Source organism: Saccopteryx leptura, chromosome 6, assembly GCF_036850995.1.
Source record: "Saccopteryx leptura isolate mSacLep1 chromosome 6, mSacLep1_pri_phased_curated, whole genome shotgun sequence".
Taxonomy (NCBI): domain Eukaryota; kingdom Metazoa; phylum Chordata; class Mammalia; order Chiroptera; family Emballonuridae; genus Saccopteryx; species Saccopteryx leptura.
Genome location: NC_089508.1, coordinates 76,764,917 through 76,789,327, shown reverse-complemented (window position 1 = coordinate 76,789,327; position 24,411 = coordinate 76,764,917). Strand labels below are relative to the sequence as shown.

The window sequence follows — 24,411 nt, the reverse complement described above, 5'->3', positions numbered from 1 at the left end:
AAAATATTACTGGTAGTCATTTTGTTGTATTGTACAGCTGAAGTTCCTATGATGACCAGTCTATCATATAAATAAACCAGTGTATTTGTCCACATCTCTAGCCATCTCCTAACTGCCTTTTGGAGAGGGATGGGTGGCACCAAGTCCCAGGGTCTGTTGTGTGGGTGAGAGTGGGGACTGAAGTTTTTATCTTGCACAACCTAACGTGTCTGTCCCAGGTACAACGTTGTTTTCAAGTACTTACTGAGTGTGCGCCGGGTACAAGCCGAGCTGCAGCACTGCTGGGCCCTGCAGATGCAGCGCAAGCACCTCAAGTCCAACCAGACCGACGCGGTCAAGTGGCGCTTGAGAAATCACATGGCGTTCTTGGTGGACAATCTGCAGTACTACCTCCAGGTCTGCACTGACAGAGGAGTGAAAGGAAGGGGTGTGAAGGGAAGTCCAAGACATGGGAGGGATTTTTGAAGAGGGGTTGCAATCCTGCATTTGGTAAAAATTCAGATTGTATCACTAGGCATATTTCTTGGCATTTTAGAGGAAAGTGAAAATGAAAGAGAATAAGGAGGTAGGATCCTTATCAATAATGCTTTGTCTAATTATCGTTGACTTGACCCTTGTTTATAGTTTGCTAGAACTTCTGGAACCCTATGGGACTTAACCTAAGTCAGTCAGTGGGAGGATGTGGTGGGAGGGGATTGGGCTGGGGGGGTGGGGGCAGGGGAATCTGCCCAGACATGAGAGACAGTTAGGAATCAGGCAGGTAACTTGCAACAAGGCTAGGTCTGTAAGGGCCTCTTTGGTCAGTCTTAAAGTGGCTTGAACAGAAGGAGGATGAGTGGGGGCAAATAATTTCCATGTCATCCTGTCGGGCATCTTAATGTCCTTGAGTACTCAGGTTATGCAAGGTGCTGAAGTTATCTGTGTAACTGTCTATCAGGTAGATGTGCTGGAATCTCAGTTCTCACAGCTGCTTCATCAAATCAATTCTACCCGAGACTTTGAAAGCATCCGATTGGCTCACGACCACTTCCTGAGCAATTTGTTGGCTCAATCCTTTATCTTGTTGAAACCTGTAAGTAGGACTGGTTGGTTTCCTCAGACTGCTTCTAGCTCGACTGTTCCCTTAGCCACTGAGTTGCCAGGATAATAAGGAACTATCATTAAGTCATTATTTACTCTCCAGTTTTAAACATTTCAAAGAACTTATGAAATGGGAAAAGGGAACTAAAATGTTTTTGAATTTCTTAAATATATCATAGGATGTGGTGGGCAGCTATAGATGAAAGAATATGTGCTTAACCCTCAGAAGGAAGAATTTTAAGAAATTTAAAATTTTTTTTTCTGACGCCATAGACCAGTGAAAAGCATTTGGAATTTACTTTCCTAGAAATCTTTTGGATAAGGATCAGCCAATTGTTTGAAAGTTGTTTTTGCAGACAACTGGAGTATTGTCTCCCTCTCTATGTGTGTGTATATACATGTACATACACGTGTACATGTGTGTATCTCCTTCAGGGAAGTTATTTTCAACTTTGATCCACATGGGAATCATCTGGGAGCTTTAAAAAATCTAAGACCCAGAGTACTTAAATTAGGTCCCTGAAGTGGGAACCAGGTACCAGAATTTTTTTAAAAAGCTCACAAGCTAATTCTGACCCCTTATAGTTTCTACTATAACAGTTACACTTTATCTCCGATGTAAGCTGTCATTCCTCAGTTGTACCACACCACAAGTGCTACAGGCTTCTCTTTTGTTCTGATATTTGGGGCTGTTATTCTGCTGCACAAAAGAGGAGGTGAGTTATGTAAATGCCACTCCAAAGGGTTTTGTGAATTGAAAACCAAGAACTGTGACAGGTGGACTGTTTTTGTATAGCATGAGTGCATACTTGGGAAAAAGCAGAATCTCAGAGCAGATGGTCATCACTAAATATTTATTGAGTGTTTACTGTACGCAAGGCACTGGGGATACAAAGAGGTATAAATCATGGCTCTGCCCTTAAGGAGCTCACAATCTAGTTGGAGAAACAGGACATACACACATACACAGATCAGTAACAACACAGGTGGCCTGAACAAATGCCAAATGAGTAGTACAGATAATATAGAGGAAAGAGAATTAGGGAGTCACTAAAGGCTATGGTGGGAAGGGAGCACTCCACTAAGGGAGTGGGTCCTGGTATTAGGAGGAGAATATCCCAGGTAGAGAACAACATTAAAAGCAAAGCTCAAGCAGGAGCACACATAGTGGGCCCAAGAAAAGATGACTAGTTTAATGTGGATGGAGAAGATTTTTGCAGGGGTGGCTAAGAAAACAGCATCTTTGCCAGGAAGGGAAGGGTTTGTTTATACCTGTTGCATTTGGAAGGTTTGGTAGGACTTGAGTGTGGCCATTGTTTCTCCTGAGGTCAATGTGGGAGCATGAGAACAAGTTAGTTCTTAGAGTATTTTTCCAAATTTTTAATTTCACAGATCTTTTTTTCTAATGCCAACTCTTGTTTCCTGGGTAGGTGTTTCACTGCCTGAATGAAATTCTAGATCTCTGTCATAGCTTTTGCTCGCTGGTCAGTCAGAACCTGGGCCCACTGGATGAACGTGGGGCCGCCCAGCTGAGCATCCTGGTGAAGGTGAGTCTGCCTGGCCAGTGGAGGCATGCAGCCCTGTCCACAGCGTAGAGGGGGCTTTGCCAGTGGGGAACCATATTTTTCCCTTTGAGGCAATAAAGTACTTCCCTAATATATATACATAGAAGTTACAAATTTAAAATATTATCAGTTGATTTTGAAGCAGGTAATTAATTATCTGCTACCTCAGCATTCAAAAATAGTTCAGCCCTAAATACTCTATTTTATTCAGCCCACTGAATATGCATTGGCTTTGCTCTCACTTTTTCTTGTCCAACCTCTATTTTTTTTTCATGTCCATCCCCCTTACTTCCTTAACTAACCTATATTTCACTGAGATTATAATTATCCCCTTTAACAAAAATGCACAGGCTCTCCCCAAACCCAGTACACAACAGAATATATTATTTTGAAACCAGCTGCTAAATTCCTACAAAGAATGAGAGTACTTCCATAAGAAGTCTTGCATTCTATGGACTCAGTACTAAGAAGTCATTTTAGGAGCTAATAGAAATGTGGGAAGGCCAAGTGATGCTATAGAATTTTGAGCAAGTCTTCCAAGGAACACCCTCTACCCCCTCTCCACATGGATAGCTGGTGAGTCAAGAGAAATGACAGCTTGAGTCCTTCTCTCTGCAGGGCTTTAGCCGCCAGTCTTCGCTCCTATTCAAGATTCTCTCCAGTGTTCGGAATCATCAGATCAACTCGGATTTGGCTCAACTACTGTTACGACTAGATTATAACAAATACTACACCCAGGCTGGTGGAACTCTGGGCAGGTTGGAACAACCATTGGGGAACTCAGTGGACTGTGTGTGTGGCTTTTATAAAATGACTATAGAATTCCAAAGCTGGAAGCAGACTTTTAACCATCATCTAGTCCATATAAACGGGGAAACTAAGGCTTAAAGAATTAAAGGGCTGTGTCTGATCATCATTAATAATTTTAGTGGATTAGTATTCATTAAATGTCATCATCATAGTTAAATACAGTACTAAACTCCTGAGGCTGGGATGGGATTTGAGTTCTTGGCTACGCTGTGTATTGCTATGCTGGGAAGCAGCGTGGCTTCCATTCCCAGTTCTGACATTAACTAGCTGCAGCCTTCGGCACCCTGCCTCGTGGGCCCACAGTTTCCCTGTCTGAGAAAGAGGGGAACCGACAGTTCTAACGCTAAACTCTTTAAATCTAATACTGAGACGCAGTGGTTTTTGGCTTCTTTCAGAAGTCTGTCCCATTTTAAAAAGCACTTTATTGTTCTCTTTTCTCTCTCTCAAATGTCCTCAAGCAGATTTTTCCTAAGCAATTTTAGCAGAAGAGTCAAACTTTGAGGGTTTTTTTTTAAATTGAATTTTATTGGGGTGACAACTGGTTGAAACTTTTATGTTTTAAGATTTTATCTAGATCAGAGGTTCCCATGATTTATATTTCTAGTGAAGACAATGTTAGGAAAGCACATTTGATGAGGTTCTTTTTGTCTTTTCTTTTCCAGTTTTGGGATGTGAAAATTTCTGGTTCACAAACTGAAATAACGAGTCTATCCCACTGCGTTCCCACCTTTAACAGAAGACTTAACACCAACATCCCATTCTCTGTCCATGCACCAAGTGTCTGCCAACTACTGAGGTAGCTCTACCTCTTACCCTAGAAGCAATTACTAAACACTCACAGTACAAATCCTTTCCCTCATTCCCATGTGGAAGGGTCTGCCCCGTCTAGAGGAGTCCTCAACTTGCCCACAAAGGAGGACCTGTGGCATCAACTCTCCCTCTGCTGACCACGCAAGACCCATTACATTGAGAACATGTCAGACGCATTCATTGAACACCTACTGTGTATGTGCCTAGGTACTGTTCAAGCCGCAAGAGAGACAGCAGCAAGTAATATATATATCAGAAAGTTAAATACGTTGTGGCTTGTGTGAAAAAGGAATTATGTTTATAAATAGGTCAACTGCTGGATGTTACCAGTGAGCAAGAAGGCACCAGGTAAGATAGGCTTCCCCTCACCCCACGGACCCCCTTTCCTCCTCTAGGAAATGAAACTGATAATGTCCCCTTCTTAAGGATCTTCAAAACTGAATATGAAGAATTTTTTCACACTAATAAAAGGGCAATTCTAGCTATTGATGATGTTTTTAAAGTATTTTTTTAATAAAGAAAATATTTGCTCAAGGAAAAAACTGTCAGATTGTTAGATTTCAAATACTGAAAACTGCAGGTCTAATTATCCCATTTTAGGGGAATGTGTGGTTCTCCCAATCTAGCCCAGCCATCACCAGTAACCACCAACATTCATATCATTGTGAATGAAAAGGAGTATTCATTGAGTAATCTCCTTTAAACCAAAAAAGAATGCGTGCAGCATTCTGGCTTCAGTTTATAGTCACTCAGTCTGGCCCTCATCTCTTCATTTTCTACCACATACTTAACACCCATATTCCCTGCAATCATCAGCTAAAGATGACTCCTTCCATTACTGCCCCTGGAGCAGGGGTTAGCAAAACATTGCCTGCCTCCTGTTTTTATAAATAAAGCTTTACTGGAACATAGCCACTCTGGTTCGTTCACCTGTTGTCTGTGGTTGCTTTCATGCTATCATGGTAAAGGTGAGTAGTTGACATTAAATGGCACACAAAGCCTAAAACATTTACTATTTGACAGAAAAATATCTTTTGACCCCTGCTTTAGAGAATGAGAGGACATCAACAGGGATGACACTAGGGATAGGGAAGGGAAAGAACTTCCAGCATCTACTACGACAATAGTAAAATTCTGTACCTGTGCCTAGACCTGCTGATATTTCCAAGTATTATCACTGTGTTTCTCGTTTATTCCATCAAGCTTACAGTCACTGTCCATTCACAGCAACTGGTCCTTTTGCCTTTTAGCTCTGAGAGCATAATACCCAAAGGTCAGTTTAATGAGTTCAACTCTACAAAGAGATTTTTTTTTTAATTACTAGGAAACTTAAAGCTGTACTGAAATTCACTCAATTTTTGGCATAACTATTAATATGGGCCTACTGTAAAATCAAGTTTTTAGAAATACTTAATTTTAGACAGCCCAGGATAACCTTTTGACAGTGATGCCACAGAAAACTTTAAGAGTCACTCCTTGTTATTTTCCTAGGCTAGCTGTCCTCCTACAGTGAACAATCCTATTAAAAACCACAAAGAAGGTAAGGTACTATATCTTACTACTTTTTTTGAGATTAAGCTCAAAGAAGTGGATGAAGAAATCCCAGTTACTACAACCAAAGAGATTCAACATTTATTTTATCATAAAAGTCCAGCAGATAAAACTATATACAAGATCCATGCAAAGAATACAATTACACACAAGACACATTTAAAACCTTGTTAAAACACAATCTCCACAACAGCAAGGAATAAAACCGGGTAAGACCAAGTATCTTTAATGAGAAATAAAATTGTGTTTATATTTTGGATGCTGTGTGAATCCAATTCTCTCCCCGACAATGAGGCACTGGATCACCCACTCTTGTGACACCACAGGCAGCTGTAATGCTTCAGCACACTTCAGCACCGAAGCGGGGCACGAGGGATCCGTCACCACCACATCAAATACCCCTAAAGCAATGTCTGCAGGAAGCAGGGGAAGGTGAATGAGGAAAGGAGACTCAATTTAGCCCTCCCTTAAAAAGCCAGATGTGCCTTCTAGCCAGTATATCCCACTCTGCCCACATTAAAACCTTTATGTCAAACACAGTGTGTTACTGATCACAACCAAATGTGAAATGTGAGAACTAAATGCTGACCTCAAGAAATGTTTATGGACACCAAGAGAAGCATAACCAGCCTAGTGCTTCATTCATGTTGGCTCACCTCTTAAAAGTGGTACTTCTGTTAGGTTAACTTTATCTGTTCAATTATCAGGACTAAGACTTAAACCACAAGGCCTAACAGCTATGGGTCTAAAGACATCCTTAGAGCAGTAACAGTACACACATTCTTTCCAAGTACCTTTGTTATGGGCACTTGAATGATGCTGCTTCACAGAGGCTGCCCCCCCAGTCATGAGGATCTCAGACCAGAGCTCCAGGAAGTTTTGTTGTTGGTCTGATACCAAGAGTACCTTCAGATTCTGGAAAGGATTTTCACGAGGTTGCCTATGAAGGAGTCAGAAACACAGCACCTTGGAATTGGAGGGATCTTAGCATGACATAATATTCAATGATAGCCCTTCTACAAAGGAACTTGGGTACATTAAAAAACCCTGCATTCAGCCTGACCAGGCAGTGGTGCAGTGGATAGAGCGAAGGACCCAGGTTCGAGACCCCGAGGTCACCAGCTTAAGCGTGGGCTCATCTGGCTTGAGCAAAGCTCACCAGCTTGGACGCAAGGTTGCTGGCTCGAGCAAGGGGTTACTTGGTCTGCTGAAGGCCCACGGTCAAGGCACATATGAGAAAGCAATCAATGAACAACTAAGGTGTTGCAACGCGCAACGAAAAACTAATGATTGATGCTTCTCATTTCTCTCTGTTCCTGTCTGTCCCAGTCTATCTCTCTCTCTGTCTCTGTAAAAAAACAACCAAAAAAAAACACCCTGCATTCGGGCACCATCCCCGTTCCCTCTTTTTGTGAATGATACATATTCTCTGGAATCGTAGTCTTCTAATCCACCCCTTCCAATTTCCATGTTTGTCTTGAGGCTGAGAATAAGCCAAATCATGCTCCTAAACCTACATTATTAAATGCCTTGTTTAAAACATAAGTTTCCGCCTGACCAGGCGGTGGCACAGTGGATAGAGCATCGGACTGGGATGTGAAAAACCCAGGTTTGAGACCCCGAGGTTACCAGGTTGAGCGTGGGTTCATCTGGTTTGAGCAAGGCTCACCAGCTTTGACCCAAGGTTGCTGGCTTGAGCAAGGGGTTACTCGGTCTGCTGAAGGCCCACGGTCAAGGCACATATGAGAAAGCAATCAATGAACAACTAAGGTGCCACAACGAAAAACTGATGATTAATGCTTCTCAACTCTCTCCGTTCCTGTCTGTCTGTCTGTCCCTGTCTATCCCTCTCTCTGACGCTCTGTAAAAATAAATAAAACATAAGTTTCCTAACCTTACAGGCTGGGAATACTAAACCTATATGAAAATGCTCACATTTCATCAGGTCCCTAACCAGTGTACCCTAGTGAAGTAAACGAGGTGAACTGCTAAAATAATATCAAACCTATTCAAATTCTGTAATTTATCATGGATCATTCCAGTTTCTAGAAATATTTACCCTCTAGATTCTTCCCCTCTAAGGGTTTTGCTGTCTTCCTTTCTACCATTGTAGATGGGCTCTTAAATAAATACTTACCAATCCAGAATTCTTTGCTCCTCAAGGCTGTACCCAGCTGGCAGCAGATAATTGCGGTAATTCTGAAGTTGGTTGGCATGGCAACTGTCATGGACCCAGACATGAGACACACAAGGAATCCCACTGGCAAGGCACAGGAAGTACTTCCGGGTTCGACAATGCTGATCCGCAATTAGGAGACACTGGTAAGCCGTGTTACACTGGAAGAAAAGGAGCAAAACTGATGGGCCTGGTGATGTCTACAGAAAGTTCCTGCAGCCCAAGTCATCAAGAACGGATTTCCAAATACAGTTGACTCTTAAACAACATAGGTTTGAACAGCATAGGTCCACTTAGGATTTTTTCAGTTGACGCACACAGTTTAAACCCATGTTGAAGGGTCAACTCTGCTGCTGGGAATCCATTATGGGGAAGGCCGACTGGTTATACATAGATTTTTCGATTGCATAAGAGGTTGGCCCCGTGTAACACACCCCAATGTTGTTCAAGGGTCAAATACACTATCCAAAATGTGATAGAGCCTGTCCTTCTGCCCAGGGTCTCTCTCCTCACTGACAGGCCCAAGTGGCTTCCCTAAATACTCTCCTTGCCTCACCTGCAGCTTTTTAGAGGCCTGAATCCTTAAGGGACAACCAAATTCCATATATCCAGCATTTCAGGCAAAGAATCAGAATACTATAATAGGTATTTCTATTAAACAAATTTTAACCAGCTTTATCCCACAAGAAGCACAGTCATACAAACCAGGCAAAGAAACACAAATATATGATCTCACTTATATGTGGAATCTAATGAACAAAGTGAACTGAGGAATGGAATAGAGACGGAAGCGGGGTCACGGGGAGCAGAGGGACAGCTGTCAGAGGGAAGGGGGGGTGAAGGGATTAGTGAGATTATATATACGTAACACATAGATACAGATAACAGGACAGCAAATCCCAGAGGGAAGGAGGGAGAGAGCCAGGGGGAAGGGGGCAAAGGGGCTGTAATGGGGGCATGGTTTTGGGGGGTGAGGGTGTTATACTGAGTAGGACACTTGAATCCATGTTAACATATAAATTTCAAAACAATGAAGAAAAGAACCACAGTCAACAAACCCAAGGTTCTACTTCTCTTCTTTATACACAGTAAAAATTCTATTTCATGCAACAACCTTTTAGCAGTTTCCCAGATCCTTAGATCTCTAGTACTCTTGCCCTGGCCCGATCGCTCTGTCGGTTAGTGTTGTCCTGGTATGCAAAGGTTGCCAGTTCGATTCCCCATGAGGGCACATACAAACACAGATTGATGTTTCTGTCTCTCTCCCTTCCTCTCCCTAAAATCAATAAAATTAAGTTCTTTTTTTAAAAAAAAAACCTCTAGTACTGTCCCTCTCAGGCTTTTCAGCAAGTGCCCTCTACATCAATGCCTCTCTGGGAAGCTACACAAAAAAAACTCCTCACCTGAGCTTCATTGAAGTCTTCGAGAATATAGCCAGCTCCTGCTCGAAGCTGGGATTCTGTGTACTGCTTGTTGAAAGGAGGAATTTCTAAAAATTCTATATAAAAAACAACAGATAACCAAGATAACAATTACTACTAGTTGGTTTCTTATTTGCTACTTTATGCCTGCTTCTTCCTGCCCCTTTTCCACTCCCCAGCTACCTCCACAGCACTACAAACCAAAGACAGCTCAAGGGCTTCCCCATGGCTCAGAAAGAGACCTTTCTTGAGGCCTATAAATATAGCTGCCAAAAGAAGGGATAACAGGAGGGGTAGGGAAGATGAGAAATGGAGGTAGGGAAGATGAGAAATGGAGGTAGGTCCTAGACCTAAAAACACTGAACATTTTCTGCACTAAGACTGAGTCATCAGACTATGCAAAGGAGTTGGACACAACCCCTTCCCATAGGGTGGACTCCATCTTGAGCATCCCTGACCATCAGGAATTTCTTCCTCGTGTTTAACCTAAATCTCTCCTGCAAACTAAATGACCATTTCCTCTAATTCTGCCTACTATGGAGGTGAAGAATAGCTGTTTAGCACTTTCTATAAAAAATAAAGCCTTCAAATTCTCCCTTCATCAACATTTTTATCCCTGTACACAAAAACTTTGATAAACCAGAATGCTTAAAGAAAGTCAGGTTTTTAAAATTTAACAGATTAAGTGAAGATTAACCAGATAATCCTGTTTCAACCTTTTTACTAAAACTATCTACCTTTGATGATCTTTAAGTACCTCAGGGCGGCACTGAACATCAGTGACTGCTCTACAGTCTTGAAGGCGAAGGAGAAGTTACGGAGATGAGGCTGAAGCTGTAATGACCCTAGGCAATTAGAAATTGCTTCTTTTGACCAAATATCTAATTTGAGCTTGTTTTCTTGTCATCTGCTTCTTTCATATATAAATAACATTTAAAAAGAAAAAAAGCAAGACGAGATATTAGTTAATTAAGGGTTCTGTGAATTTATGTGCTAATGAATTTATCACAAAAAATCCCAAACAAATCCACAAAAGTTCAATGCCAGGACCACTGCCGTCCGTCACCCCGTCTGCCCAGGGGTAACAGCAGGTGGAGCAGATCCTTGCAGAGATGGCTCTCCCTGCCTGCTGGCCCTGCTCAGGCAATGCGGATGCCCTGCATGCAGGACTCTACACCCCGGGGTCTGTCTGACTGGCCAGCCTACTCACTCTTATTGCTCTTTTCTTGATTCAGCGTTCTCCACATTTTCTCAAAATGAAAGCAAACTGGAAACTAAGTGGTTGTAAGTACACAGCAGGACTATTTCTCAGTTTTGTCACTGCATCCTTGTGACCCATCTCAATACATCATGTCACAGTTTTCAGTGCCAGCACTCTGCTGAGTCACTGCCATGTCTGCTTAACCCAGGGCTGTTTCTAGTTTTGACCTATTTAGATTTTATAATCATGACTTATATTTCCTTGAATTTGTGTAATCAAATATTAGCTAGGTCTAGGCAGTCCATTTCTCTAATTTTTCTCAATTAGTTTGGATTTTTCTTTACTTTTCATTATGTGTGACCCTACTCAACTAAAGGCTAAAATAAGTAAGTTTTTAATCCCATTGTTTAAATCAAGGATAAAGGAACTAAATAAACCCAACTCCAGAGAGGTATTCCCTGTGGCTATGGATCCTTGATGGTATGCCACCTAATGAGACTGGGTACAATACTCTTAACTCATTAATAAGTATGTCTCGGCCTGGCCTGTGGTGGCACAGTGGATAAAGTGTCGACCTGGAACCCAGAGGTTGCCGGTTCGAAACCCTGGGCTTGCCTGGTCAAGGCACATATGGGAGTTGATGCTTCCTGCTCCTCCTCTGTTCTATCTCTCCCCCACCAATAATAAAAATGAATAAATAAAATTTAAAAAAAATAAGTATGTCTAGAGTTAAATTATTTTACTGAGCTTATGGCATCAAAGAGATTCCCATTTGTAGGCAAAACATTTCACATAGTTTCCTGAAAACTAAGTTTGTCGAGAATTGTTTTAGTATAACTGTCCCCAGGCTTCTTGAGATTGAGGAACTACTAAGCATGCTCATACGCCAAAAATATCAAGGATTGAGGTGCTGTTGAGTAATGTGCAAGGATGAGAGAGCACCGTAAAGCAGACACAGGCACTATAACCAAACTCTCCATGAAACCTGGTGATCCTGTAAAAAAAAAGTCTGGATTCCTGCTTTAGACAAGGCCTACTTCCCCTCTTCATGGTTATAGGATGGTATTAAAAACATTTGCTATCAGCAAGGAAGAATGGAAAGAATTTTTATGAGTCAAGTTTACAAGATCTCACACAGGCTCACAGATTTTAAGGAACTGGAAGTCTGCAATTCATACCAAAACTGGCTTTCTTGACCATGACATACCAAGCTAACAAATAAAAACATCTACAAAGCTACCTTGTGAAGTCCTGGTCTAGGGAAGGGTTAGGAGTATATTGGAGAATAAACATCAGAGTTCAGCAATATTATGAAAGCAAAATAAAGCAAGACCACAAACACTTTTTGATGCCATGACATACCTTCCCAGAATCCTCAAAGGACTCCCAATTATGATTAAAGTAAAATGATATTCTTGGCTAGGAGAGTCCTCACACTTCATCTCACATTATCTACCTGAATTCTGTCTGACAAATGAGGCTTGCTCTACACTTAACCTTGAAATTTCCACACATGTCACATCTCCCACATCCTAATACTCTATACTGACTACTCCATACTGACTCTATACTGACTACTCTGTTTAAGCACCTTCCAGAGAGCATAAACCTTAACTGCAACTCCCTGACCACCCTCCTCATGTCCCTGTATATACTCATGTGGCTATAGTTGCTAAGAGATAGTTTTGGTTAATTAGGAAAGAGTCATCCACACACCTGAAATGCCAACCATCACAAATCTGCAATGGTGCTATTTTATAATAACCATGTTCCCTAATTTGATTCCCTCTTGCAAGGCTCAACATTAGCCAGCTCTCGAACTTGTAGAAAACATTATTCCAGTTGGACCTTTAGCCTTTACAGATACATTTGGATACTGCTGCCAATCATTTATATTAAGTGTATACATTTGTATCTGTCCATTTTCTCTCCTACATCACACAGGCTTTTGACAGCTGAAATAACTTTACTGCTCCCCAACACAGCCTTCAGTCAAACCTTAAGGAAAAGACAAAACAGAAATATAATGTAGAGATATAATTTAAGGGTGAAGACAGGAACAAGAATTGAAAAGGCCTAGAAGCTGTTTCTCTGAAATCACCCTAGGCCCTGGCACCCCACAGACCCAGTCTAACACAGACCTCGGAAAATGAACTTCACCCCCCATGTAGGGGTCTTCTCTGGCAGTTGCCTCTAGAACACAGATGGGAATTCAGAAACTTGACTATAAGCCAAGAATTAGGGTTGTATTAATTCTTCCTGACCAGGACCCCAGTTGCCAACTGTCCTGCCTCCTCTATGGATGGCTCGGGGTCACCAGGCTCATAGAGTGAATGGAAATGAAGGAAGTATGCATGTGTCAGCACCCCCAGGGCTCCCTAGGACCTTACCCTCCTCTTCCTCACTGCTTCCTGAAGGGCCGTCTGTCAGTTTGGAACGGCTAGTCAACTTGTCACTTGTTGTGGCCATGGTAAGGAGAAAGGCATAGCCTAGAAACAAGGTCTTGTTGAGAGGCAAAGGCCCCCTCTGCTCGTCCAGAGTGGAGGGTTCACCCAGGTTATCTCCACTCTCACAGCCGCTCACAAACTCTCCTGCCCCCACCGCACCTGGGAAGGACAGAGGCAGTTACTAGGTGGGCATGACAGGATGGGTAAGCCATGTCCTCATGAACATTTCACCATTCCTATGGCCAACACCTAAGATAAAGCAGTGCAGAGAATTTTTATATATTTTACTCAGTCATGACAATGTTTGCATTTTCATAAATGACAATCAACTAGTATTGCTTTTATACAGACAAACCAAATTCTTCTGACGTCATCTGAAGAAAATGGCAGTTTTTATACAAAGATTAGATAGTTGTGAAAATATTTATAAGTCTTAGCCCATTTTCCCTGCCCAGTGCTCTGATTTTCCACCAGTATATGTGATATTTTGAAGTAACCATAAAAAATACAAAAACTTTTTTATTACCAAAAAATGTCCCCAAGAGATAAACCCTGAAGTCACCAGAATGGTGCACATTATACTTGGTAGTAAGTGTCTTTACATGGTATAGAGGCACATCAAACCAGCATGCTTCAGTTGTCCCGCTTTCTAACACCTGGGGGTGTGGAAGTGAGCCAGCCAGTCCGGGATTCCCAGAACACCCGTGTTAGAGTGCACCCAGTAAGTCCTTGAGAAGAAAATAAATACCTGACTTGGAGAAGCTGAATCGCAGGCTCATTAGGAGGCTAAGATGACAGACAGGTCATGCCTCCCTAAAATAAAACCAGCAGCAAGAGAACAATATGACGCAGTATGTATAAGCCTGGACTACAAAGTCACTGTCTGAATTTGAATTCTGGATTACCTTGGGAAAGTTAGCCAACTTTTCTGTTCCTTAAATTCTTTAACTGGAAAATGAACTCTGCACCTATACCTCACAGGGGTTATATGAGGAAATATGTATGAAGCACTGAGTTCCGTGCCTCATACACCCTGAAACACAGCGGAGGTGTTGGACAGCTATGGAGACGACTCAACTCAAATACACAGGAAGTAAAAGGATCTCTGGTGTCAGCACAATGTAACAACCAATAAACTTCCAGTTTGCTAGACCAGGCCCTCAGGGCAGACACTAAGGACTGCGCCCCTGCATCTCCACACCCACAGTGGCCGAGTCCTGGTAGAGACCCAGCAAACGATAGATGGATTGAACTCCTCTGTTAAGAAGAGACAGGAGGGACTGGAAAGGGGTTGTTTAGGAGACAGTAGGAAAGGCGAGATGCAGGTCCTGAGGGCCCTGAGTGCAAAGGGGAAGGAGAACTTCCAGAGGTGGAAGACGGTGTCAGGTAAAAGAGGAGATCTAAGACAGATTTCACCTACTTGAACCTGCTTAAAATTCAATACTTCTCTCTTCCTAGAACCTACACAGAAATCACCAAATGTCCCCAATCAAGACTGGCCTCCTATCTATCCGCAGTGCACTCTGCTGGGAAATGGGGATGCAGAAAGCAGGCTGAGCACCACCCGTGGACTTGTGAGGGCCTCCAACTCTGTAGCCAGGACAGAGGAGTCATTGCCTCATGTCAGGCTCCATCTCTCTAGCAGCTGACCTTGCATCCGGACCTGGTCTGAGGGAGAATGAGGCAAAGGGAGCACTCACCAGGTTTCACAGTGGCTGACTTCCGGCCTCTCTTGGCAGGGGACCGTTCCTCTTCAGAAGTGATGAGTTTTCTTTTGCCAGAGAGGACTCCCGTGGAGGCACGAGGGCTTTCTGTGACCTTCCGGGTAGGGGTTGTGCTACTGCTGCTGGAGGCGGTGGGGGTGGCCAGGGAGCTGATGTTACTGCGCCTTTTCCGTTTCCCTTCCACCAGATTGTCTATGATAGGACAGGCCAAAGGTTGGTCACTCCTTTGACCCAAGGCCCTGAACTCCAAGAAGCTGAACGAGCCTGATTTAGATACTACCGTGACCTTTCACTAACCTCCCTTGAGAGCAGAAAGCTCTTTTTAAGGCTATTTTCTGTTTTAGTCATGGACATGACTGAAGTGTGTTTGTTCCCCTACAGAACTGGTGAGGCCAGAAAATGAGGACTTACCACATGGTCCCGGGAAGGAAATAAAGTTAGGCAGTGGAGCCAGAAAATGACAGCTCATTACCACCTCATAAACCACAAAGGAGCAGTAAGATTGATGGAAGCCTTACTGATTGCTCTAGAAACCACTCCTCCCACCACAAGTAGGGCAGAGGCCCAGAGGAAGCAAAGCCTTACCTAAGCTGATGTCTGCTGCCTTGGTGAGGGGCGTTACTGCCTCGTATGGGCCAAGGCCATACTGCTCTCTCAGTCTGTTTCCTTGCTCCAAGGAGAGGATGACAGCCATTCGCTTATACCACTTCCTTTGGCCTTCCTTTTCAATGCTGTAGTACAGCTCTCCAGACTCCTTCTTATGCCCTTTCACCACTCCTGGGTGCAGAGAACATAAAAGCAGCTTGCTATTGTTTTAGATTGCCCAGCATCCGCTCACAGAGGCTTTGCAGAACAGGCTAAGGCAGGGAATTCGGTGATCCAACAATAGGCTGGAGTTAGGACTTAAAAATCCCAGCTGTCCGTCCCAAACACCACCACTACTTAGGGTACATGCAGCAACTACCCCGACCCTGGGACATGGGCAGTTTCTCGACACAGGGAACTCTTTAGTCATAAAATAAAGCTTCCTAAAGCTAGCCTTTATGGATTGTAGGTGGTTCAAATGGTTCTTGAAGTAAAATGGCATGTGGTTTCTTTTTTTTTTAGTGTGAGAGAGAGAGGAAGGGAGAGAAATGAGAAGCATCAACTCATAGTTGCAGGACCTTAGTTCTTCAACAATTGCTTTCTCATATGGGGGGGGGGGGGGCTTACAGCTGAGCCAGTGATCCCTTGCTCAAGCCAGCAACCCTGAGCTTCAAGCCAGCAACCATGGGGTCATGTCTATAATTCCATGCTCAAGCCGGCGACCCTGCACTCAAGCTGGTAAGCCTGCGCTCAAGCCAGCGACCTCAGGGCTTCAAACCTGGGTCCTCAGCATCCCAGGCTGACACTCTATCCACTGTGCCACCGCCTGGTCAGGTGGCATGTGGTTTCTTTTTTTTTTTTTTAATGTTATTTATTCTTTTTAGAGAGGTGGGGGGAGAGAAAGAAAGAGAGATGGGGGGAGAGGACAGGGGAAGGAGTAGGAAGCATCAACTCCCATATGTGCCTTGACCAGGCAAGCCTGGGGTTTCGAACTACAACCTCAGCGTTCTAGGTGGATACTTAGAATGCCACCACAGGTCAGGCGGCATGTGGTTTCTTTTTTTTTTTTTTTTGTATTTTTCTGAAGCTGGAAACGGGGAGAGACAGTCAGACAGACTCCCGCATGCGCCCGACCAGGATCCACCCGGCACGCCCACCAGGGGCGACACGCTCTGCCCACCAGGGGGTGATGCTCTGCCCATCCAGGGCGTCGCTATGTTGTGACCAGAGCCACTCTAGCGCCTGAGGCAGAGGCCACAGAGCCATCCCCAGCACCCGGGCCATCTTTGCTCCAATGGAGCCTTGGCTGCAGGAGGGGAAGAGAGACAGAGAGGAAGGAGAGGGGGAGGGGTGGAGAAGCAGATGGGTGCTTCTCCTGTGTGCCCTGGCCGGGAATCGAACCCGGGACTTCTGCACGCCAGGCCGACGCTCTACCGCTGAGCCAACCAGCCAGGGCCGGCATGTGGTTTCTTAATGATCCCTTTATAACTTACTAATTCTTGGCTTTGCTGCAGGCTGTGATCATTCTTGAGTTAAGCTGCAGGTGAAAAGATGACATCATTCTAACAGACCACAAGTCTATATGTTTATGTCTGTATAGTAAAATTAAAATAAAGATAGAGCAAAGAAAGGAAAAAAATAAATCCTGCCTCTCATGCCTGATCTTCCCGCTCTATTGTCAACTTTCCTGCTTTTGCTTTCATTCAGAACTTAGAGATAAGACCTTTAGTTTAGAAAACACATATGTGGGGCAAAAAGGAAACTAGGCTAATTCTGGTACCACCAAGCTATGCAATCTTTGGCAGGACCAGTTTCCAACCTTTTGAAAAAGATAATACTCCTTCCCTTCTATCCAACAATAAACAATTTATACACAAACACACATACATACCACGTATATAGTATAAAACCAGTGCATTAATATAAACATTTCTTCATTCCCAGAAACAGAAGAGTCCATCTGCTCTCTCCCATTGGCCTATGCTTGAATGAAAGTCTAAAAGAAAAGTAGAATCTAAACCACCAACGAAAAAAAAATAAGAGGAGAAAGCAGGCCGTGGTTCTCTCCTTGTGTATGCCACAGAAACTCTCTTACTCCGGCTTGTTCATCTCCTGGCTTAAGTATCTATCACCAAACTAAATCACAAAGACTCCCTAAAAAGCAAAAAAGGCCTGACCTGTGGTGGCGCAGTGGATAAAGTGTCGACCTGGAAACACTGAGGTCGCCAGTTCGAAACCCTGGATCTGCCTGGTCAAGGCACGTATGGGAGTTGATGCTTCCTGCTCCTCCCCTCTTCTCTCTCTTTCTATCCCTCTCTCTCTTCTCTCTAGAATGAATAAAAAAATAAATAAAAGGTTCTAAAAGCAAAACAGAAGCCCAAGGCTAGCAAAATACTTCAAACTAATGAAGAGCTACTAGAACTAGAAGCAGTTTAGTGTTGACATTAGTGAACAGCCTCAACAAATAGGACACAGAATTGTCTCTTTGTCTCAAGAGGGCCAAACATGAACCTCCAAGAATGGCTATACGCCTGAAAGAAAAACAAATGCGTTGGATACAAATTATGTAAGACCTCAACCTACATGCTACTAACTGAGGCCAGAGAGCTAAGTGTTATCCAGAACTAGAAGGTGAAGTGGCCCATTTAACACTGAAATAAAGGGGCAAACAGCAACTACTCAGGAATCTAAATCCAAGAGTCTGGAGAGACTTCAATTAGAAGGCACTTCTGCCCATTATATCCCAACCCATGTTCAAAAAATCCCCAGAAAGGATGATTTTAAATAACTAACTCAATATAAACATGTATCTCCAAATTAGTTCACAGTAAAGAGGCAATATATTCGAAGAGCTGGTACATGAAACAGTCACAATAACAAATACCTCACCACCATCAGAACAGGGAACTGACCACATTAAAAAAAAAAAGGCACTGTTTTTCAAAGCAGAGACTGAGTGGTGGGTGAAGGCCCCAAAACACAGCACTAACTCAGCAAAAACATCTCCATATATCTGCCACACTCATCTACTCGGGTCCCATCAAGGCAAGCAGTAAGCTTAAAAGTCAGCGGCGAAAGAATAGAGAATGGAAAGGGAAAAATACTAACTTCACAGTGGAGAAACCTGGCAACCACTACCCTGACCTAGTGATGAAAGTTAACATCACCAGTGACGTCCTGCGGATGTCACATACCCGCCTCCCCCACATAATGTGATGAGAAGGGCACTTTACTGCTGCAGCATTCTTTTCAAAACCCGTAACTCCAGCCTGTCCTGTGGTGGCAAGTGGATACCACATCAACCTGGAATGCTGAAGTCACCGGTTCGAAGCCCCACGCTTGCTTGGTCAAGGCACATATGAGAGTTGATGCTTCCTGCTCCTCCCCCAGTTTTCTCTATCTCTTTCCCCTCTCTCTCTCTCACTCTCTCCCTCCCTCCCTCCATCCTCTTTCTAATAAAATGAATTTTTTAAAAAAAACCACCCATAACTCAAATCTAATCAGAAAACATGCGACAAACCTAAACAGTCTACAAAATACCTGACCAGTACTCCTCAAAACTATCAAGGTAGTGAAAAGAGAGACTCAGAAATTGTCACAGATGAGACATTCAGGGACACAGAATTAAATGCAGTGTGGTAGACTAGAATTGGATCCTCGAATAGAAAAGGGACATGGAAAAGCCAATGATATCCAAATAAGGTCCAGAATTTAGTTAATATTAATAGTAATAAACTAAAGTTGGTTTCTTAGTTTTGACAAATGCTAACCTAATATGTTAACAATAGAGAAAGTTGGAAAGACAGGTGAGAAATATATGGAAACTCCGTACTATTAATACCCTGTATTCTGCAAGTTCCTATAATTATAGAATTATTCCAAAACAACAAGTTTATTAAAAAATAAACAAACAATAGCCTGACCAGGTGGCAGTGCAGTGGATAGAGCGTTGGACTGGGATGCAGAGGACCCAGGTTTGAAACCTCGAGGTTGCCAACTTGAGTGTGGGCTCATCTGCTTGAGTGTGGGGTCACTGGCTTGAACGTGGGATCATAGGACCCTACTGTGAGGTCAGTTGGCAATGGGGAAAGGTCATGTGAGGAACCAGGTCTGGGGACTTTTTGCTGGAACCACCTACATCCATGCCCGCCAAAAGAAACAGCCAGGAGCATGCTGAAAATGAACGACTGTCAGCCAATGAAATTTTGCCACATCATATCAACCCGCCACCACCATACCAATGCTATAAATTACACACACACACACCCCGCGGGTGAGGCTGTGCCGACTTCTCTGGCCCCTCTCGCGGACCAGAGAAGTTCACCCAGGATGCGTTCTGAATAAAGCTTTTGCTAGTCCACACTTGGTGCCTACGCCCTTCTTTCTTCCTCGGCAGTGAATACCTTACACATACGATCACTAGCTTGAAGCCCAAGGTCACTGGCTTGAGCAAGGGGTCCCTCACTCTGCTGTACCTCCCAGTCAAGGCACATATGAGAAAGCAATCAATGAACAACTAAGGTGTCATAATGAAGACTTGATGCTTCTCATCTCTCCCTTCTTATCTGTCTGTCCCTATCTGTCCCTCTCTCTATCTGTCTCAAAAAAAAAATGAAATAAACAATAAAGAAAAACAACAACAAAAAACCCATTGTGAAACTAATCAGTGTTACAGGAACAGAATTTCTGACAAATAAACGGTTGCCCCAGGGCACAATAGATCTCTACAGACTTTTATTACCTGCACTGAAATACTCATCTTCCGAGAGGGCTGTCACTTCTGTATCCAACGGGATGGGGTCACACAAAAGAATGTCTTTGCCCAACACATCACACTCGTACCCATCATCAAAAAGCAATTTATACTTCCCAGCTCCAACATCCTGTGTGATTTTCCCAGAGTAAAAATAGCCATTGGATGACCACTTGGCAACAACACGGAGCCCTACAAAGCTGTTCCCTGGAGAGGAAGCATCTAAGCCATCAGAAGGACCAGCAGCAGCCTGGAAAGGAATCTCCGGAGAGTCGCTTCGACGCAAAGTACCAGCACCGGCACCCATGTCTGCTCGTCTGGTGGAGTCAGGCATTCGGGGTGCGATACGGGTGAAGGACTTATCGTCTGGTGACATGCTGGGTGAAATATCCTCTATGCCCAAGGAGCCAGGCAGAGCTGCTTCTCTAAAGGGAGATAAGAGACAGGAGAAGGCAGTGAGAATGAGAGAGAAATACTTACCTAGCAATCTTCCCACTCCTTTGTCCAGGGGTCTCCCGGCTCAGCCCATTCTTTGATAACCCCTCACAGGCATACGCCTGGTCTCTCAGTGGCCTCACTCTGATCCCTGCCCACTCCTCAGTCAGTGTGGGTCCCTCTTCTCCCTCCTGAGGCACCACATACTCTCTAGTCCCCTCTCTTATCTCTACACCCTTTTTCTCTAAACAAGTCATAGACTAAGTATATCTCACACTACCCGGGTACCTGGTTCCAGTGGTCCGAGAAGGTGGGCGGCCCCTTCGCCCGCGCCCACGAGGCGTGACCGGAGCCTTCTCTCCCTGTCTGATGCCAAGGCCTGCATCACCATCCTCCTCACACACTGGCGCCCCTGTCTGACTGACCCCTTTTCTAGGACTAGAGATTGAAGATAGGTTAGTCTGACAGAACCTGCTACTGAATCCTTTTCCCAAAGTCTCCCCTTAGCCCTTACACTAACATGCCAGACCAACACGTGCTGGCCTCCAGGGTAGGTCGCCTACCACCACAAAGTCTCAGCTGGGGAGTGGGAACACAGGCTAACAAATAAAGGACATCTTCATTTACGCAAGTCTATGCCCCCTGAGAAAGCTTCCTACTGCTGCCCTCAAAATATAGCACGCATATTTCTGCCCTGCCTTCTCTTTTCCCTCAGGCTCTGGACACCTGCAGAGGATAACAAAAAGCTAGAGGATGTGCCAAGTTGGGGCCATAATCCCAAACTTTCTGTATTCCCAATCAAAACACTTGTAGGATACAGAAAATGAGGGTGGCGGGAGCATGTCTGAGCATTGTGGAAGTTCCATCATCTGTTTTTCCACATTTTCTAAGGAGGTCTACCTCCCACAGGCTCTACCCCAAAAAGGACAGAAATAAAAGGGGAGGAAAAGGAGTTCATTTATTCTAGATAGAGGATGAGGGGGGGATTGTCCCATTCCTTCCCTTCCCTGTGATATTTAAAATGTCAGCAACCCTGCCCCCGCTGTGGCTCTCTCTGGAGACCCTGTCAGCACCTCGGTTTTCCTGGGCCTCCTCGGGAGCTGGGCAAGGCAAAGTCTGCGGGTTCCGTCCCGCTGGGTTTCCCTTTGAGTGGTCCGGCTCCTCTCCCTGAGCTGCCGCTGCTGTGAATGGCTGAGAGACTCGTCCCACTTGACGTGCGGTGTAAGCTGGATGCCTTGGAGGAAAAGGAGCTGATATCCCCCAGGTCACCTGAAGAGCCCCCAGTCTTTGAAGGGGAAATTTCAGATTCACACTCCCGACACTCTACAACTGGCTCTTCAGTCTCCTGCAAGGAAAAAATGGATACAAAAGCTAAAAGAGCCTGACCTGTGTTGGGGCAGTGGATAAAGCATCGACCTGGAACGATGAGGTCGCCAGTTTGAAACCCTGCACTTGCCTGGTCAAGGCACATGTGGGAGTTGATGCTTCCTGCTCCTCCCCCCCTTTCTCTCTCTCTCTCTCTCTCTCTCTCTCTTCTCTAAAATGACTACATTTAAATAAAGAAAAAAAAAGCTAAAAGAAACCACAATAACATAATGCTGATATGAAGGGTGGAAAATCCTACAGATGGCAAAAAATTTTGATTCAGAAAGGTGGGAACCAGGACAGACTTTTCTGGAATAATGGAAATGTTCTATATCTTGTTTTAAACAGTGGTTACATATAACTGTCAAAAGCCACTGAACTGCCTGACCAGGCAGTGGCACAGTGGATAGAGCATCAGACTGGGACACAGAGGACACAGGTTCGAAACCCTGAGGTCGCCAACTTGAGCACGGGGTTGCTGACTTGAGTGTGGGATCATAGACATGACACCATGGTCACTGGCTTAAGCAAGGGGTCACTCGCTCTGCAGTTACCCCCGGTCAAGGTACATATGAGAAAGAAGCCAATGAACAACTAAGGTGCCCCACAAAGAATTGATGCTTCTCATCTATCTCCTTCCTGACTGTCTGTCCCCGTCTGTCCCTCTCTGTCTCTGTCACACACACAAAAAAACCACTGAACTAAATATATATTCCACAGAAAATAATTATAACTCAATAAAAAATAAGGTGGAATTAGATTGGGAAGAAAAATGACCTCTACCCTGAACTGTTATATTTTTTTACCGGACAAATTCACAGCCTCTGGATACAGAGAAACTGCCAAGGATTCTAACCCAGAGATCAGAAGTAATTCCCTGTCTGAGAAAAGACAGACAAGGAGGTAGGTAGTAGGAGGAGGGAAATGTTGGCTGGGAGCCATTCTGGTACTAGATCAGCAGTGGGTAGGTAGCATTACATATTTTTTGAGATTAGGTATTTTATATTACTTTCCAATTCGTGATCAAGTGAATAAAAAGCTTGTAAGTTAAAAATGGTATTACTGTTTAAAAAATGAAGAACAAAAAGATAATCAAAACATATGAGTTTTCAGGAACTACAGAGAGGGCAGGAATGTCAAAATGAGCTTATCGCACAACCCTGTTTTGATGAATTGATAGTGGTTGCCTGGAGCCCAGTTTTAAGCAGCCTTTCGAGGGAAAAGGTTCCATGACCAATCATCAGTGTCTTCCAGGGGCACAGAATGAGAAATTACATGACAGGTGCTACATATTTATCTTCCTGCTCTGGCCTATTTGTGGATTATTGTGCTGTCAGAAAAGATATGTAGAAGTATACAGTAAATTCTTCCCTGGGAGAGTTTACAATCTCTCTGGGAGACAGCACGCAATGCACACACATTTAAATAATGCTATGAGAGGATTAAATGAATACTTTAAAACAGTGGTCCCTAACCTTTTTTGGGCCACGGACCGGTTTAATGTCAGAAAATATTTTCACGGACCGGCCTTTAAGGTGGGACGGATAAATATATCACATGACCGAGACAAGCGTCAAGAGTGAGTCTTAGACGAATGTAACAGAGGGAATCTGTTCATTTTTTAAAAATAAAACATCATTCAGACAAATATAAATAAAATGGAAATCATTTAAGTTATTTATTCTTTCTCTGCGGACCGGTACTGGTCCGCGGCCTGGGGGTTGGGGACCACTGCTCTAAAACAATCCCTTCTTGAAAATATCTTCTCCTTTCGAATCTATAAAGTCATTTTCTCTTCCTTTCATTCTACATCTTCAACTTCTATTTGCGCTTGTTTTGGGGTTTCTCTTCCTCAGCTTATTCCTTTAAAATTGGTATTTCCCAAGACTCTTCTCATTCCTTTCCTGCTCTCCCATTATTTTCCTGGCCAGTCTTACCAGATTCATCCCTGCTTATCAACAATATAATGATCACTCAGCTCCAAACTCTTCGATATGAACATCTACTAAACTCTTCTTGCCCCTTGGCTATACCAACGACATCTGAAATTTAACCTATCCGACACTCAATCAACCTGTCATCCTCTGTCCATTTCCTTGCCTTCCTGGCTATCGCCTGGTCTCTCACATCCTGTACAGCTCTCTCAAGCAAAGACTGATTATTTTCAACTAAACCTCAATGCAAGAGCTTGAAGATGAGAGGCCTCTCTGCTCCCCATTGCCATTAACTAAGCATTTCTCTCTTCCCACCTTTCCCACCTTTCTCCAACCAAACCACTATTTGCCATTGTTAGTCAAATAAGCTTGTAAATATGATGTATATGTTTGCTTGCTTATAGTTTGCATTGGGTATGGGGAGATAGGCTGTATGCAGGCAGGGTCCTTATAGCCTAAGGCTTAGTTTTTGTTGTTGTTTGTTTTTTGGGTTTTTTTTTTGTATTTTTCTGAAGCTGGAAACAGGGAGAGATAGTCAGACAGACTCCCGCATG

General features: G+C 43.7%; 2 protein-coding genes across 8 annotated transcripts in view; one reads left to right on the top strand and one right to left on the bottom strand.

The window, feature by feature from the left end:
- Positions 1-5,170, top strand: part of TUBGCP4 (tubulin gamma complex component 4) — a 53,476-nt gene extending 48,306 nt beyond the window's left edge. The window contains exons 13-17 of one of the 2 annotated variants that reach the window (XM_066343291.1): positions 219-396; positions 938-1,072; positions 2,511-2,627; positions 3,264-3,403; positions 4,118-5,170. In XM_066343291.1, coding sequence (XP_066199388.1) covers positions 219-396; positions 938-1,072; positions 2,511-2,627; positions 3,264-3,403; positions 4,118-4,130 — 583 coding nt within the window. In that variant the 3' untranslated portion in view covers positions 4,131-5,170. The remainder of the gene's footprint in view (positions 1-218; positions 397-937; positions 1,073-2,510; positions 2,628-3,263; positions 3,404-4,117) is intronic. The other variant, XM_066343290.1, reaches the window with a different exon arrangement.
- Positions 5,171-5,726: 556 nt separating this feature from the next.
- The window catches only part of TP53BP1 (tumor protein p53 binding protein 1), a 139,001-nt gene continuing 120,316 nt past the window's right edge, over positions 5,727-24,411 (bottom strand). For 2 of the 6 annotated variants that reach the window (XM_066343252.1, XM_066343253.1), the window contains exons 23-32: positions 21,632-21,903; positions 20,847-20,996; positions 20,112-20,548; positions 15,371-15,562; positions 14,762-14,977; positions 13,005-13,220; positions 9,396-9,490; positions 7,954-8,153; positions 6,611-6,756; positions 5,727-6,229 (exon numbers count right to left, since the gene is read on the bottom strand). In XM_066343252.1, the coding sequence (XP_066199349.1) occupies positions 6,042-6,229; positions 6,611-6,756; positions 7,954-8,153; positions 9,396-9,490; positions 13,005-13,220; positions 14,762-14,977; positions 15,371-15,562; positions 20,112-20,548; positions 20,847-20,996; positions 21,632-21,903 (2,112 nt within the window). In that variant the 3' untranslated portion in view covers positions 5,727-6,041. The remainder of the gene's footprint in view (positions 6,230-6,610; positions 6,757-7,953; positions 8,154-9,395; positions 9,491-13,004; positions 13,221-14,761; positions 14,978-15,370; positions 15,563-20,111; positions 20,549-20,846; positions 20,997-21,631; positions 21,904-24,411) is intronic. The other 4 variants (XM_066343254.1, XM_066343257.1, XM_066343255.1 and 1 more) reach the window with 4 other exon arrangements.